This window comes from Etheostoma cragini, chromosome 1 (assembly GCF_013103735.1).
Source record: "Etheostoma cragini isolate CJK2018 chromosome 1, CSU_Ecrag_1.0, whole genome shotgun sequence".
Classification (NCBI taxonomy): Eukaryota; Metazoa; Chordata; class Actinopteri; order Perciformes; family Percidae; genus Etheostoma; species Etheostoma cragini.
Window position 1 is genome coordinate 13,149,068 of NC_048407.1, and position 16,013 is coordinate 13,165,080.

General features: G+C 40.2%; 1 protein-coding gene across 1 annotated transcript; it reads right to left on the reverse strand.

Moving 5' to 3' along the window:
* Positions 1-3,970: 3,970 nt before the first annotated feature.
* LOC117946424 (coiled-coil domain-containing protein 81-like) lies at positions 3,971-15,924 on the reverse strand. The gene is given in 16 exon segments (XM_034874570.1): positions 3,971-4,437; positions 5,838-5,963; positions 6,081-6,190; positions 7,003-7,113; positions 8,252-8,330; positions 8,424-8,593; positions 8,890-8,988; positions 10,402-10,548; positions 11,123-11,216; positions 11,526-11,640; positions 13,998-14,196; positions 14,322-14,396; positions 14,488-14,672; positions 15,240-15,393; positions 15,480-15,541; positions 15,701-15,924. Coding segments are annotated over 16 exon segments (1,941 nt in total). The 5' UTR covers positions 15,777-15,924; the 3' UTR covers positions 3,971-4,298.
* Between the last annotated feature and the right edge of the window lie 89 nt (positions 15,925-16,013).

Sequence of the window (16,013 nt, forward strand, 5' to 3'; positions counted from 1 at the left end):
ATCAATTGTGAAGCCTGTCAAGCTTTCTGTTTGTCAGTACTTATTAAACGGTGCCAGTGCTGGAACAGTGCCTGAACTGATGCTTAATACCATACAATAAAGAAAGAACGGACCAAAACAACAATTGACGACAATAAAGAACTGCTTGATTGTTGCTAATTCCATAAGGTCAAATTTAAATAATGTATTTTTAAATCGAGTTTTTAAAATGTAATAATGATTATCAATATTATCAGTGACCAGTCAGTTGTTGTTAGAACCACTAGATGACAATAGGGTACTTGACGGCTTGAGTTGCACTTGAATGCACCATGAGCTTACAAGGTGCAGTTTAATGCACCATTAAGTCAGTATTGTTTCTCATCTCCAACTCTGGCAGTGGCCATAGTGTCTCAAAGTGCAGCCGGCCAACACTGTGTCTTAAGCTGCAAACTGTTGGATATCCCAGTCTTGAAATCGTATATTTTCAGCCAGCTCCTAGCTAACTGTAGGCTAACACAATCTGCCGCCATGTGTAATGTCAACTAGCATCGAGTGCAGTGATGTTTTTCTTGCTGAAACATCCTTTTCGGATTACCAGTGTGCAGCGCAGGCATTTAAGTGGCACCAAAATGAGGCACTTAAAATCTGAGTTGTCATTTGGTCTTTTTTAAACAAGTTTCATATTGGCACCGGTTTTTGGTACCAAACCCTACTCAAGTGAGGCTTTTATTACCTTACTCTAAACTCTGACAGTATCCAGGACTGGCTTTCACACAGAGAGAAATATACCACAGTGAATGTGCTTGTCATGAACAGGGCTGTTTTTTTAACATAACCTGTAACCCCAGATATGCTAATGATTGCAGCTTTTGTTACAGCAGACAAACGCACTGTTTAAGCAATTTCATATGTTGTTCTTGAGCACTTCAACATGTGGAGAAATCCATAGCTATACATATTTGCATCTTTGCGTTTGCTGTTTTCACTACTATGTTCACCAGTTGCTGGTTGTTGCTGGCCAGGTTAATGAGAGCAGTGAGAGTGAACCAAACCAGTATAAAGTTATGGGCCATAAAACCAAAACAGTGAGCTGAAACATGTTAAAATGTATAGCTGAGGGAACTGCAAAGTGATTCTCTATGGGTTTGTCACTTGCACATAGTCAATGGTAATATCAAAATGTTGATTTAAAATATCTTAATTTTGACACATATTATGACAAAGTAGGGTTGAAGCGTCTAAACTACATGACTATACATATCTCCTGCTAATTTCATTGAACTCTTATCATATTCAATACATACCAGGTTTTCTTACAGTGGACATACACACAGTGTCATTCTCAATTAGCTACTCTCAGAGTGTAAACAACTGATCATGCACTGGCTGTCATTCAAAGACGTAGCCCGCCTGCTCTCACAATGTGTTGGTTCATGGGGATTGCGCTCCGGTCATTGTGAGATGGCGTGTGGGCAGTGTGGGAACATCTGGATCTCGGCTCGGACACATAACTGTCAAAAATCCAACCCCAATCTGCCTGCCAGAATATCCGTTAGCCCTGGCCCGGGCTGGCCCTGGGAAACACGGAAACATGCACACACAAAAGAGAAAAGGAGAGGGAAGAGACAGGAAATGGAGGGTGTTTAACAAGTTTCCTTAATTATACACATTTCCTCCAGAGGAAACAAGTTCATATTTGAGTCAACTACAATGTAAGAGGACACATTTGTGCTGCTGTGCAAATTTTTATTTCCTCATATAAAAAGCCCCTCCATTGGCTATCAGTCAACAAGTGCATGACAAACAACATACAGTATGTTGAAGTTGGTGTAGCTGTTTGCTTCTCTTATGAAGCATAAATGCCCCATGAGACAGTAACCTCCACCCAGCTAATAACCCCTCAATCTTCTCCTGTGTCCCAGCTTGGCTGACATCACCTAAGTGAGCCTAATCAAAGATGATGAGTCCATGGCAAATGTAGTCACCAGATGTTGATTCCAAGTCCTAAATCCTTAGTATTTAATTCAACTACAAACCACCCAGAGAGCATGTAATCAATGCTTATAATATGAAAAAGTATCGATCTCTGAATGCAAGGAAGGAGGAATTGTCAATCTTATATGACACTCATTTTTCCACTATAAATTCAATGTTGTTTTTCACTACAACAAAACAACAACTTATCCGTGCAATTATTTGAAACTAAGCTTTAGGAGCTTTCCATCTTTATTCTCCTCCCTGTTACATTGCATTCAAAGACTGACACTTTAAAGACATGCATGCTGAGTAACTAGGACTACAGCTGCAAAATAGCCAACTGGCTAACACTGGCGCATTTGCATAAATGTTGATTAATGTGCTTTGTCCTAAGAAAATAAATGAATCTTAACTGTTTGACTGGCGAGAAGTCATTGAGTGGAAACACCAACTTCCAAGGTGAGTTGTTGAAAAACGTTCTTTTTTTTTATTACCAAACTCTGTGTACACAATGTTCTCAATGCTCAAGTTCATGTGTAGAACCGCTGTTGTTACGTCGAGCAAAGTTTAATGTTGTGTTGAGCCTTTTTAGTGCTTTAAAAACAGCCATTTTGATGCGATCATAGTAGTTTCCCTAGCTCTTCCATTCAAATGCCCATATGACCAAAAACGAGAATACGGTAAATCATAAAAGTGGCGTTTCAAAGGTTTGAATCGGTTACGTTCACAGAAAGACCCTAGGTTGCATTTTGGTGAGAGTTACACTTTAAAACCTTTTGTCACATTTCAACTAATAACTGGAAACTTGCCCTTAAGCACAAGCCCTAACGTCAGCATGCTATTTTCACCCCCTCAGTTATTTCAGGGTTGATCCCTCTGAAATAAATTTCTAGGAATGTCTCACTCACTAAATTTGGTTTAAATATACAGTTTAGCAGATCTATGACTGTATCTCTCATTCTTGCATAGATTACTTCATACATACATTCTCAACAGGTCATTTTTTACAAGCTTAGAAAAATAGGTTGGAAAAGTAGTGTTTTCAAAAATGCTCCTGCGACCTAATTTATTATGAAGCAACTGTTTTAATGGAAGGTCTGTTCTGGATCACATACCTCTTTCCTGAGATACAACATCCATGAGGTTTCTGTACCACCACACCCCCACCCCCACCCCCACCCAATCTGTCAGTTAGTAAATTAATCAACCCCTGTGTTGGGCAGTCAATTGTGCATCTGTTTTTGTACAAATACTTTCAAAATGCTCCATGAGCTCATTAAGGGAATTCTGGCTTTAGAGAGAACTGGGACCACAGCCAGGATAATATTGTGATGATCCTGGAACACATTTATCATCTATAGAACTCTTTTAACCAGTCCTCCCATATTGAGGCCACATACCTTCTTTCATCTTCATTTCGTTTTGTTTTCCCTTACTTTTCTTTTTCCTCCAATTTGTTTTCAACCACTGATGGCTTATTTTCACAGTGTAAGCCTTTCGAAAGCAAAAAAAAAATGTTTTGTATGTTAATAAGTCTATGTAGACCGCATTTACTATAGAGGAGGATTCTTACTCTGGGCCTCTGAACCAAACTGAATGAGAGATTTGCTCAAGGGGGTCAAGTAAGTTTAATTTACATAACCCAACATCACAAATTCATCTCAAAGGTCTTTACAATCTGTTTAGTATACATAGTGTATAGACAGGGTTTTGCTATTTCAATCCTGGTGTCGGTGTTTATTGATGATGATTGATAAGGTGTTTATGCTGGTTGCTATGGTGTTACTAGGTGGTTGCTAGGGTGACGTAGGCCATTGCCGTGTTAGGTGGGTGGTGATGGCGCAGTGGATATGACACATGCCTTTAGTGTGGGAGATCTCGGCTTAATTCACACTGCGAAACATCAACCAATGTGTCCCTGAGTAAGACACTTAAACCCCTAGCTGCTCCAGAGGTGTGCAACCTCTGAAATACATGAAAGCTTCAGCTAAATGACATGTAATGTAGGTGGTTCCTGAATGGATTGAAAATATCAGCTGACATCAGCAAATTTTTTAACACTATTAAACAACAAAGGATATTATTATCATTGTAACATGCAAACTGGGTATATATTAATGCCAAAAACAACAATATTATAGGAAAAATACAAAGTACAACAAACAAGAACTCCAAGGACTAATTTAGGAAAGGAGCAAGAAGAAATCTCACATTAAAACAGAGGATAGTGCATGCTGCACACCAACACATCCAAGTATCTTCAGTGATTGTCACATGATGAGTTACAAGGTTGAGATCTTGTTCAGGTATTGATGTGCTGTTCTAGGCTACACTGTTCATCAGATCATGAACTGTGAGCCAGAAAGATAATAGGAGTCTTTCCAGATGTTGGTCTCTCCACAGTTGGTGGTCCTCCTCTTACACTGGCAGCAGCGCCTGTACTGCTCAAGCTTATCAACCAGGAGTTGACCAGCAGACCTGACCACGGACACAAAGCAAAAAGCAAAAGAAGGATGACTGAATGACCAAAAAAACATGTTGTATAGCATGACTGATGTAGGCCAAGGTGTATCTTTTAGGTCAGTCAGTACCAGGGCCTGAAATTAACACCCGCCCACAATTTTGGATTTAGCGGGTAACAATCTACCTGCCACATTAGCAAGTAGCCAATGAGAATGGAGTGATTCAAACACGTAACTATCGGTAAGCAGGGTACGCAGTTGCTTACTGGCCCGGACCAAGCCAGGGCCCTGCATCACTGGAAGACATGGATTGACAGCCGGGGCCTTTTATCGCAATTTCATTTCTTGCTACAGTCCCAGCAATCCCACGTGCAGCCACTGACCAAGCGAGAGGGAGAACAGGTCAAATTCCTTTCCGTGTTTCTGATATGAAGACGAGACGTGTGTGACTCGAACCTCTTACCAACAAAACGTCCAGAGAAAGACGGTGCAAAACATTTCAGACCATCCTGCCAACACGTATACATTTTAACATCAAGGTACTCTGTAACGTTTTCTTCACTATAAAGCCGCTGAAAGTTGCTGCTGATTCAATCCTGTGGCCTCGCTGCAGCGGGCGGGGCTGCTGCTCTGTTCCCCCCGCGACTGACGCATGCACAAACACACACACATAAACACTCAATCAAACAAGGTAGATGCAGGAAAAACCGCGGATGAGACATACAGGATGACCTAAATTGAGGACAGCCACCTTTTTGTAGGTGCAATGACAAGTTAAAGTCCAATAAGTACTTTATCAAACCATAGGAAATTATGCCTTTATGGTGGATAATCAAATTTGTGTATGTAAGATGTCAAAATGGGACAGTTGTTTGTGTCTTAGATAGCCTGTCTTAAACTAGGTACTAAAATAAGGAATTGTCTTAGAGTGCAACAACTTCAGTGCCAGTCAGACTAGGCATGAGCCGGTTACCGCTTTCAGGGTGTACCGCGTTTTGAAAAAGTCACGGTTTCAATCACTAAAATGTTTCGTTCCTGTGGGATTAGCTGAGTCGTCATGGACAGAAAATGCAGTTAAGAAATCCCTCTCCCTGCCAGTGTGCAGTGTGTTTAAAAATAAATTATATATTATGTAAATATATTACATTCAATTGAAAAAAATTGAATGTAATAAAAAAAAATGTATGCAGACATTTAAAAACAACACATTGTGAAGCTGTCATTGCAATACCATGAAACAGTGATATTTATGCTGAAGGTTATCATACCGTCAGAATGTTATACTGACCCTTGCCTGAGTAAGACTAAGTACCACATTGTGTCTGTGAATGGTTAACCAGCGTATGATTATTGAAATAGATGTAAATGCACCTGTGAATGTTCATGCAGTCGCAAGGTAGTCCTACATCTACACACCTCAGGAAGTGCCTCTCCTCGTCCTCTCGCTGGTGTTTGAGCTTCGCACTACGACGCCACTCGTCCTCCAGTGACTTACTGATGTTCTGCTTCCTCTCAAAGTGACTTATGCGGTCCAATATTAACCTGGACAAAAAAAAAATACCACAGAAAGACAAACTAGTTTACACATAAAGAAAACATTTTTGGACCAGGGTTGCTGCTTTTTCTCTAAATCTTGATTGTTATCCCGCCTTTACTCACTCCATTTTGTTGTGTTTGAGAACTTCTCTCTCTTTCTCCAGCTGTTCTCGGCGGTTGTGCAGTTCTTCTTTCTTCCTCTGAGTGGCAGCATTGAAATTTACCTGGAAGAGCTGCCAATATGTAAAATAAAATCACATACACTTTAATAAAATAGTAGATACATTTAAAAAAAAATAAACACATGTACACACACACAAACATCAGTACCAAACATCAGAAAGCATGAACCTTAACACAGATATTAGATCTTTCTCAAGGACACTAAAATGGAGGCAGGAATAATAAAATAATACCGTTTGGTGTAATGTTAGAACAAAATAAGTAATAATCAGTCACCTAATATGTGTTTTGTATATGTGTGTGATTTACAATAGGCCTGAGCATTTTTGTTGGCCTGTCAACCAAAAACCAGTTGTAGAAAAGAAGCACCTTTACACAAATACTTTAGGTATGATTTCGAGAGACTTGTACGTACCGTATTTCCATTTTATGCTACTTCAAACATTAACTTCACACCATTTTAGACGGCATTGTTGTAGATTTTACTCCATCAAATGTATCTAACATCTATAATTTGTAATAATTTTGCTGGTATACATTTTCACATATTTATTTGAAAATAAAACATTAAGTTGAGCAGCAGTTTAATTATCTGCATCTTAACCAACCGCAACATAAAACTTCTGATAACATGTAAATGCATCAATGACTATAAGAATGAATGAATATTCCAATAATATAATTTATAATAATAGTTCATTAATTCTACACTGTGGTATTGCTATTTTTACTTTAGGTTCTGAATGCCTCTTCTGTCAGCGTTACTGCAAAAAAAAACAATGCAGAGATAATAAAGATTCTTATTTCTGACATCTACAAGAGGCCACATCTGGAAAAATGAAGTTTATGGCAGCAATAAGACCTTCTGTGCCCTCTGTCGGCTCTCTGGGTTATTGGCTGCTGTCTCACAGCGGTTAAACCCGGAGTTGTCATGCTGGCACTCTGGAGGGTCTGTACACTTCTTATCTTCCACCTAAAGGAAAGAACAGACTTATTTCAGTTTTACGGTTACCAGACCATGGCATTGTACAGCCCCTGGGCCAGATGTGCTGTGGTGGCCATGTTCTTTTTGGCCCATAAGGTCAAAACAAAACTCAGTGAATTTTATTTTGCAGGTGCCCTTAGTTGTTATCCCAAAAAATATATATTGGTTATCAGTTTGTTTTTTTCAGTCCCAGATTCAAAGTTTTATGCTAGTAGCTGCTACTGTAGCCTTAAGCTGCCTAAGAGATGAGGCTACAGACAGAACTCCACACCGCCGGATTTCTAGTTTCTAACATTAAAGTTTTCAGCCACAACCAATGCTGTGTCAAGTGACATCACAAGTCAGCTCCCCGAGACCTGTAAACAGACTTTGCTGTGTAAAACTATGCTTCTTTATTAAACAAAGTCGGAAAAATTCCGGTAAATCCAGTAATTTAAGGGTTTATTTAAATGTAGGTTTAATGACAAGATATGACTCAGACATCTTTTTATAGTGCAATAAACCAAGTAACCAGATCCAGTTTGACATGTTTTTAATGCTTTAAGTGTTTGGTCTGGGCAGGCTGGAGGCACAGGATGGGCGGCAGCTTTACTCTGCTGCCTTCCTTTGACCTACAACCTTCCTCAACCTGAACAACACAACAGCACAGTTAGACGTCTGTAATCTTCTCCAGACCTGAGATGCTTTAATAATCCAAGAACATATAGAAGATATTATAGAAAATATAGAAGGATAAAATTATTTCTGTAAAATATCTATATCTCTAAAATCTCTCTCTCTCTCTCTCTTTATATATATATTATATATATATATATATATATATATATATATATATATATATATATATATTTGTAAATCCTTTTAACACCAGAGCTGTTATGTTAACCAAAACTAACTTTATAATTAAAAAGCCAATAACCCAATACTGCTGCAAGTGTTTGTAAAACATGTTGAATGCAAGAACACGTATAACCTAATTTTAACTTCATGAACTCAAATCACTGTTTGTTTACTAAATTGCTTGTGGCGCTTTGTTTGTAACTGCTACAATACAAAGACTACAAAAAATACTCACAACATATTTAGCTAAAGTCTGAAAGTCAACTTTGTGAAGACATTTTCTTGCCTGAGTGTCCAGAGCCCTCTTGTAATGCATAGTTTGCTTGTGTTTCTGCTGGAGCTGCTTAGCCTTTTGCAAAGCTATCCTAAAACACACACATACACACCAGATGACACACTATTTATCATAACCGATAATTATGTGAAATGCCAGAGCGGTACCACTGTTACGGACTCACTCCTGGACCAGCTGGACCTGGTCTAGACGCTCCATGAGGCGGCGCTTGTGCTGGTCTTGAGCATCACGTTGCCGCCGTGTCTCTATCTGGCTCTGAAGGTCGTTCATGTAGCGATGCTGCTGGATCCTCCTGGCAGGAGTGAAGGGCCGAGCCGGGAACACAAATGAAGTCTAAACACAAGCAGCCAAGAGAAGACTTTAGCACAGCTAAAGAATCTTGTACAATGCATTGACTGACAATAGTTAATCAATCTTATTATTTCATGCTTGGTGTTTATGCTCAGCATTTTTTCTTCAAAAGCCATTCAGTATGTGTATTTAGATTCAGCAAAACAACATGAGTTTGTTTGGCTTCACTGTTAACAGACGCATCTCTGATGTACTTCTTACAAACTAGCTGCTCAAGGAGTGTTACCTAAATTACCAGGACATAACTTACAACACTTTAACATCCAGGTTCTACTCACGGGGAAGAGAGGACTGTACGTTTTTTCTTTCTTCTCTGACATTTTCAGGTTAAATGTAGCAACCTGCTTTGCATGCTGACGGTGCTCATTCAGCTTTTCCTGATAAAAACACACAAAAACACACACCTTTTATCATCATATTAACTGGAAACAATAGACACTGAGGGCATGACATATACAGGGTAACATATATACTTTTTTCCGAGGGAGGTTTTATAGAACCATTAAATAATATTGGCAAACTCAACATGCAAAGCACTTCAATGTATTTCCATTTTAAATTTCAACATCCCACATCATCCAACACCCCTTTCCCTGTGTTGTAAAGAGGATCAAGCTGTTTTCTCAGCTCTCTGGCACCAACCAGTCTGGAACCACCATTAACTCCTCAATTGTTGAGATATTTGTATTGTTTGTGTTTTTATTGCTGCTTTTATTTTCTCTTGACATAATGCTTTGAGTTTAATCTTGCTTCTGCCTCTGACCTTGGAACCAGCAGTTTCTCCATTCTCATTCTGTGTTTTGCTTTGACTAAAAACCACAAAGGAATCACCAGAGCACTCGCAAATCGCAAAGACTCTGGGAAGGTCAATGTTGGTCTCTGAGTCGGTCTGACTGCAACATCTTAATTATTAATAATAATAAATAACTATTTGATGGATGGCTCTTTGGTTCATGCATGTTCCCTTCAGTATCAGTTGTAATACCTTTTGTCATTCCCTTCATGTAGCACATTTATCAGCTCAACATGTACTTTTATCCAATACTTAGGACCAAATACTTAAAAACTAACAAGATTCTCATTAGCCTTTGCTGTGTTTGTGTTACAGTAATTAAATCAAATGAAATTAAAAATGTATTATATATATATATATATATGGGCATTTAGCTCAAGGAGGCTGTTTTGATGTTTTAGGGGGATTAGTCTGTCGACGACATTCCACTTCGTTGCCGCCGGATGACTTTTTGGCCGGATGTCCTTTACATGTCGCTGTCTTTGTGTTTGAATTTTAAACTTTGGTCGATTTCTAAGGACTATGGTTAACTGCTCCTCAGATCTCTGCAGGTTAAATCCAGACAGCTATCTAGACTATCTGTTGAATATGAGTTTTCTGTTGCACGACTAAAACAAACTTTGAACGTACACGTTTCACCAAAACGATTTCCTTCCCGAGGCTATTTTGCAGCGGCAACATGGCTCTGACTGGTGCTTAGCACCGCTCATGATGATTGTGATTAATTTAAAGAAATGCCACTAAACCAGAGCCGATTTTTGTCCCATGGATGGTGTATAGAATAGCCAGAGACACCCGAGGGCGGCGTGGTGCTGTGTAGGAAGGGCTGGCAAAGCGAGACTATCGGGGAATTAACACAGATTGATTGAGCGTTCTAGCCGTCACATTCGCACGAATGATGCAAGATGCGTATTTGCTTCACTTCTTGTCCTTGTCCTTGTCAAACACACCACGTGCACACAATGCATTCCAGCAAAACACAAGGGTCACGCCACACCTGTTCTTCATCCATGTACTGCTTGTCTCTCTTTTGTTCTTCAAGCAGTAAGAGTTTCTCGTACACTTTCTCCTCTGCCTGCTGCTGCTGCCTCAGATAGACTGGAACATTTCTTTGTGCCCTCTGCATACACAGGTAGCACAGTTCCTACGATGACAAGAAACGACAGTTATTACAATCATGAGCTGTAATAATTAGAAACGTGAACATTAAGTTATTTTCATTTTCCTCACAGGCTTTTGCATTTTTAGAGAATGCTTGTTTGACTTTTATAGACTGTATAAAAGAAGTGGACATAGCCCACAAGTCTGAAAAGTGAAGCCAATGCTGAAGTGCCTTAAACCTGCATTCTTTTTAATGGCCACCAGGGGGCGACTCCACTGGTTGCAAAAATAACTCTGATTGTAAATAAGTCTATGGAGAAATTATCCTACTTCTTCTACTTCAGTAAACAATCATGTCCGGGCACGGTTCAAGGCAACGGGGCCAAGTATAAGTATGCCCTAGAGTAATATAGATAACAATGTAGTGCAACAATGTTATGCTAACTTGTGATTAACAAGTTGCTACCATGGTGACATGTTAATCATCATAGAGGCTTAGCAATGCGTATCCTCCCGAGCTACAGCTTTCCAAAATGCCAAACTCTGGGCTTTAAAAATGTAGTCCACAAACCAATAGGTAACGCCACTGTGGCTTTGCCCACTTTTTAAACACTCACCTGTCCAGCACGGGTGTGGCCAGAGCAGCTAATGTTCACGTGAGGTTCCTGTAGTTTTGGAGTGACCTCTGTTGGTGTGATGGAGGTGGTAGGCCTGGGAGGGGAAACAGATTATTTACGTGTGTGTGTGTGTGTGTGTGTGTGTGTGTGTGTGTGTGTGTGTGTGTGTGTGCACTCGCTCGCATTGCAGGACAGTGCAGGTAGGCAATGACAGAAGAGAAATCTGTCCCACAGGTAGTTGTGCATCATTGATGGAGCTGGAACCTGCCTAAGGGCTGGAACAATGTAAGACCACCACTGAGCTCTCAGCTCTCACTGACTCATCTACCTGCAAACTATACCTCCCCATAGATTGTGTGTGCTTGTCTGTCTGTGTGTTTTTGTGTCTTTGTGTGTGTTGTACTTGTCTGTGGCCTCCACGGGCGGTTTTGGATTCAGGTTTTCAGACAGGCTGACAGCTTTCATCTTGGCAGGCTGCAGTGGCTAATGAGATTTAGATTCTCTTTGTTGGGAAACTTCTGTGGAGACACACAAGTCTGAGTAGGTTCACTGTTCCAAAACATATCTGAACTTTTCTTGCTATTTAACAGTGCTCTAAGCAATGTCATGCGTGTTTTAGGCTACAACATTTGTTGTCACATACAGCATACATCTCCTCACAAGCTGCGAGCTTCCTGTCTCCAGAATACACTGTAAAAAAAGTGGTCTCTGTAGACAGCCCAGGGTCTACAAATGGCAACAAAAATAAAGTATGCCCACCTGCACCCCAAAGCTACACCCGCAGTGTTCTCGTATTGTTTGAAAATACTTAATTTACTCAACAACGTCAACAAGAAGTAACGTCACCCAACATCCATTATGGCGTTTTTCCACTGCTGGTAACCGCTCGACTCGTCTCGCCTCGACTCTACTCGATTTGATGCATTCTGCGTCCGTTTTCCATTGCAGATTGAGTAACACCTCAGCATGGCTGGTCACCATGGCTACGCGTGATGATGTAATTTTCAGCGCGACTCACAACAGCACGTCGGCTACTTGCTACAGTCAGAATAAATTTTATGTTTCAAAAGAAGCTGTAGGAAGCAACAAAAATCACCGCTGAAAAAACAAACAGGAGTTTGGGAATTCCGACGAAGCTCAGACGTTGACATGACTGTTGTTTGCCTACACAAAAGGGTGAGTAAAGTTTCCTGTTAACGTTTGCATGTTTAAGGTGCCCCGGTCACTATTTACTATACGCTGTATAAAGTACATCAACTTTAGCAACCATGATTACACACCAACATGTATGCTGTTTACTGTTTGTGTTTCAGAGCATTCACGCTTTGCAAAATCACCGCCGCAGACCGTCTGGTGGGCGTTCGATGTACAACTGGTGAAATCTCTGGTCCTGACCTGCTGTGCTTTGTATAATCTTTGTGAGAGTCATGGAGAGGTTTTTGACAACAACTGGGATGCATTTGGGCCAGCAGAGCCGGGGGGGACACTGTTACAGGGTGCAGAGGAAGAAGACTGGGATGTACGGGAGGGTTTGATGCGCTACTTGAATAGCTAAATAAAATTTGATATATTGTCTTGTTTTTTTAAAAGTAACAGTGTGCAATATTGTAAACAACTTAAAGCCCCTAATAGCCCTTAATATTGAACAGTTGAAAAGTGAGAATAGTGCAGAGAGTAGATAATCTGTCAGTGTCTGGCTAGATTTTTTTTTTTAAATGTTGCGTTTGTTCTGGACACACACTCTGCAATCTTATTTGTTAAAAACGCAGTGATCCGACCAACCAGTAGTCTGCAGGTTTCCACCAGGTCACCTTTTGGTGTCTTGGAACCTTGACTGAGGTAGTATTAAAATAAGTACCTGGTAGCAGGTCCCAGGGACTTTTTTTTTGTAATGGAAAACCCAAAAAGGCGAGTAGAGGGGAATCGAGTAGATACCACGCAGTGGGAAACCGCCATTGGAGTAGCTTTAAATGGCAGCGCCAAGTCTATCGTTATTGATTCTTTCATAATGAAATTAACAGCTATTCTATCTTTGCTGTATGTTAACATTTGTTGCACCCTAATCATTTTGTTTTTGATAGATTATGTTGTCTGCCGACTTTCACGTGCAGAAACTCAAGTGAAGATAAACATCCATCATGTTTTTTGTAATCATCCCTGTCCTCCTTGGCAACTAGCAACTGTGTGGAGGAGGGGTGGGGGTGATGTGGACACACCTACAGTTCTGTTGTCATTACTTAGAATTCCTCATGGGGGCAAATGAAACTATTTACTATAGCCTCAACTTAGCTTAGCATAAAGCTGGAAGCGTTGTAAAAGTAACTAGCCTGTATGCACAAAAACCTCCTTAAGTCTTGTTGTTACCAAAAGGTTCCCAGCAACCAGCCAAGACTCCAGGAAGTCACTACTCCCAAGAAATGTTGCACATAGCTCCCCAAAAAAACACCAATTGTCATTTTCACACTGAGTCTTTTGTATTGATTAAACATTAGATAGTACATGTTAATTATTGAGTTTAGAAGCACCAACAGGTGGATTCTGTTGTCTTTGGACAGATCCAGGTTAGACGTTCCCCCCTCATTCACTCAGTCTTTATGCTAAGCTGAGCTAATCGGCCGTTGCCTGTAGCTATATATTAAACGGAGAGTAGGCTAACATTTAAGTAAGAAATCAAATAAGCCTTATATCCCCAAAAATGACAATAACTCTTTCTCCAAACAGCTGAAACCATTAGCACACATTTCTTTTATGATAAACGAGAATAAACATAATTTCCACCACGTTTATTTCAGATTCAGCTACGATGAAAAAACAATATTTTTCCTTTGCAGCAAGTTGATCAGAGATCTGAAAGGATCTGGATTTGCTTCAATACCTAGTTTAGTGCTAAAAGCTCTCTCACCTCCTGCATTCCTCTGGTCTGGAGCTGGTGACAAGCACCATAGATCTTTGTCACCAGCTTGGTTGTCCGGCTGGGGAGAGCAGACAGTTGGCAAGGCGACAGGGTTGGCGGTCTGTGGCCTCTGCAGCCTGGACAAGCCACCAGATAGTAAAGAGACACTGCTCCCCGGTCTCTGCAGGGGCAAAAGTACAGATGATCTGTATCAATACATATGATTTACATTCATTATATACTGTACTGTAACATGCACTGTAACAGACTAACTGTGACACGCAAAATGTACTTCTTTATACTCACATTGTTAAAGGCTAACAGCAGCCGCCCGGTTCCATCCATGGCATTGATAAATTGTTTCTTGAATTTCATCCGCACCTTTGAATAATATCAGATGAGATTGGATTTACCAGAAAACCAGTGGTCATAGTGTGCAACTTATGAATACAGTAGAAGTAGGCAAATCCACCTTGTTGTTCTTGAAGGACAAAACTCCAATTCCCTGGAAGTTGAGGAATACATTTTGTTCAGAGGCCAAAGCTCTGAAGAGGAGAAGAAGAGTTTCTCTAATGCAGCCCTCCACTACGTCGCGACTGAAAGGAGTATCTTGCGACACAGCTGCAAAGTTCAGTTGCACAACTGGTAAGTGTGCTGCTGCAAGGGACATAAACACAAACCAACAAACCTTTATAATATAATAATATATTCCTCATTTTAATGTAGCTGTGACCGTCCAGCATTCTCATTTCTTCCTTTTTTACTTAAAGCCTATTCAACTTCAAATTGAGGCTTAAAATCTTATTATTCTATAATATTCATGAGTAAATAGGCAACAATTAAAGACATAATACACGTTTAGGTATTGTAAAAGTTTACATTAAGTAACTCATCTCAGCTTGTTTCATTAGGACTTTGTCGTTTGATCAGATTTGATTGACAGCAACCTAACCACCAACTAAGATCAGATTCTGATTGTGAGAGTGTGACATCACAAAAAAAGAAATCTCTTGTAAAATAACTAAAAGATTTACATTGGGTCTTTATTGGACCCAATCACTCATAGTAAAAAGTTGATTTAAGATGTTTTTAGGGCCTTTAATTTTCCTGATTGTGTATATTTTATCCATTTAGTGCCACTCTTTTTATTTTTCAGGTGAGTTTGTGAATAAATATATCTTCAGAAGGTCCATATGTATAGCTACTATTTAAAAAGGAGCTCACCTGCAGCCAGTGGCCTGAGCTGCTTTAAACCCAGAGACTGGACTAGTTTCCCCGCCAGCAGAAAGATGGGTCTTTGGATCATTGTGAACTTGTTTCCTATGTCCAACTTCTGCTGAGAGAAGGTGAAGGTCCCCAGTCCTGCCAGGTTGACCCCCTGTTTTATTTAATCAATCAATCAATCAATCAATCAATCAATCAATGTATAGATAGATAGATAGATAGATAGATAGATGGGCTAACCTTCTGTAAGGTCATCTGTCGTTCAATGTAGGCGGACATATCAGCCCAAATACAGTTAATATCTGAAAAAAAAAACATTAGATTTGGTTAAATGGAGACATGGACACGCATGCGCACTTCACTAGCAGTGTAGCCTACACAAGATATAAAGTACCAGCATCTTAATAAACAGTTTACCACACAATTATTCCAAAGAAAGAGTGGGTGGAGGGTTGTCCGACCGTTTTCAGAGAGCTGGGAGAGAGTGGGTAAAGTCCGTGTGTCCGCTTCTGGCACCAGCCGCAGTATGTCAGTCATGACCGTCCGAAAGAAATCCTCACAGGATGAAGGTTTTTTTAAACTTTTCCCTGTAAGTGATGTCGTCTCCCTGCTTGGCTGTGACTGCCGGAGATCACGTCGAGCTCTTGAGAGCCGCGGTTGCCCGTAGCAATGCACCCCCGCAGCGCAGCGTATGAAACTACAACAAAGCTTTTTCTGAGTTCATGTTTCCTCAATATTATAATGCTGGACACATTTATTGTCTATTTGGAAGAC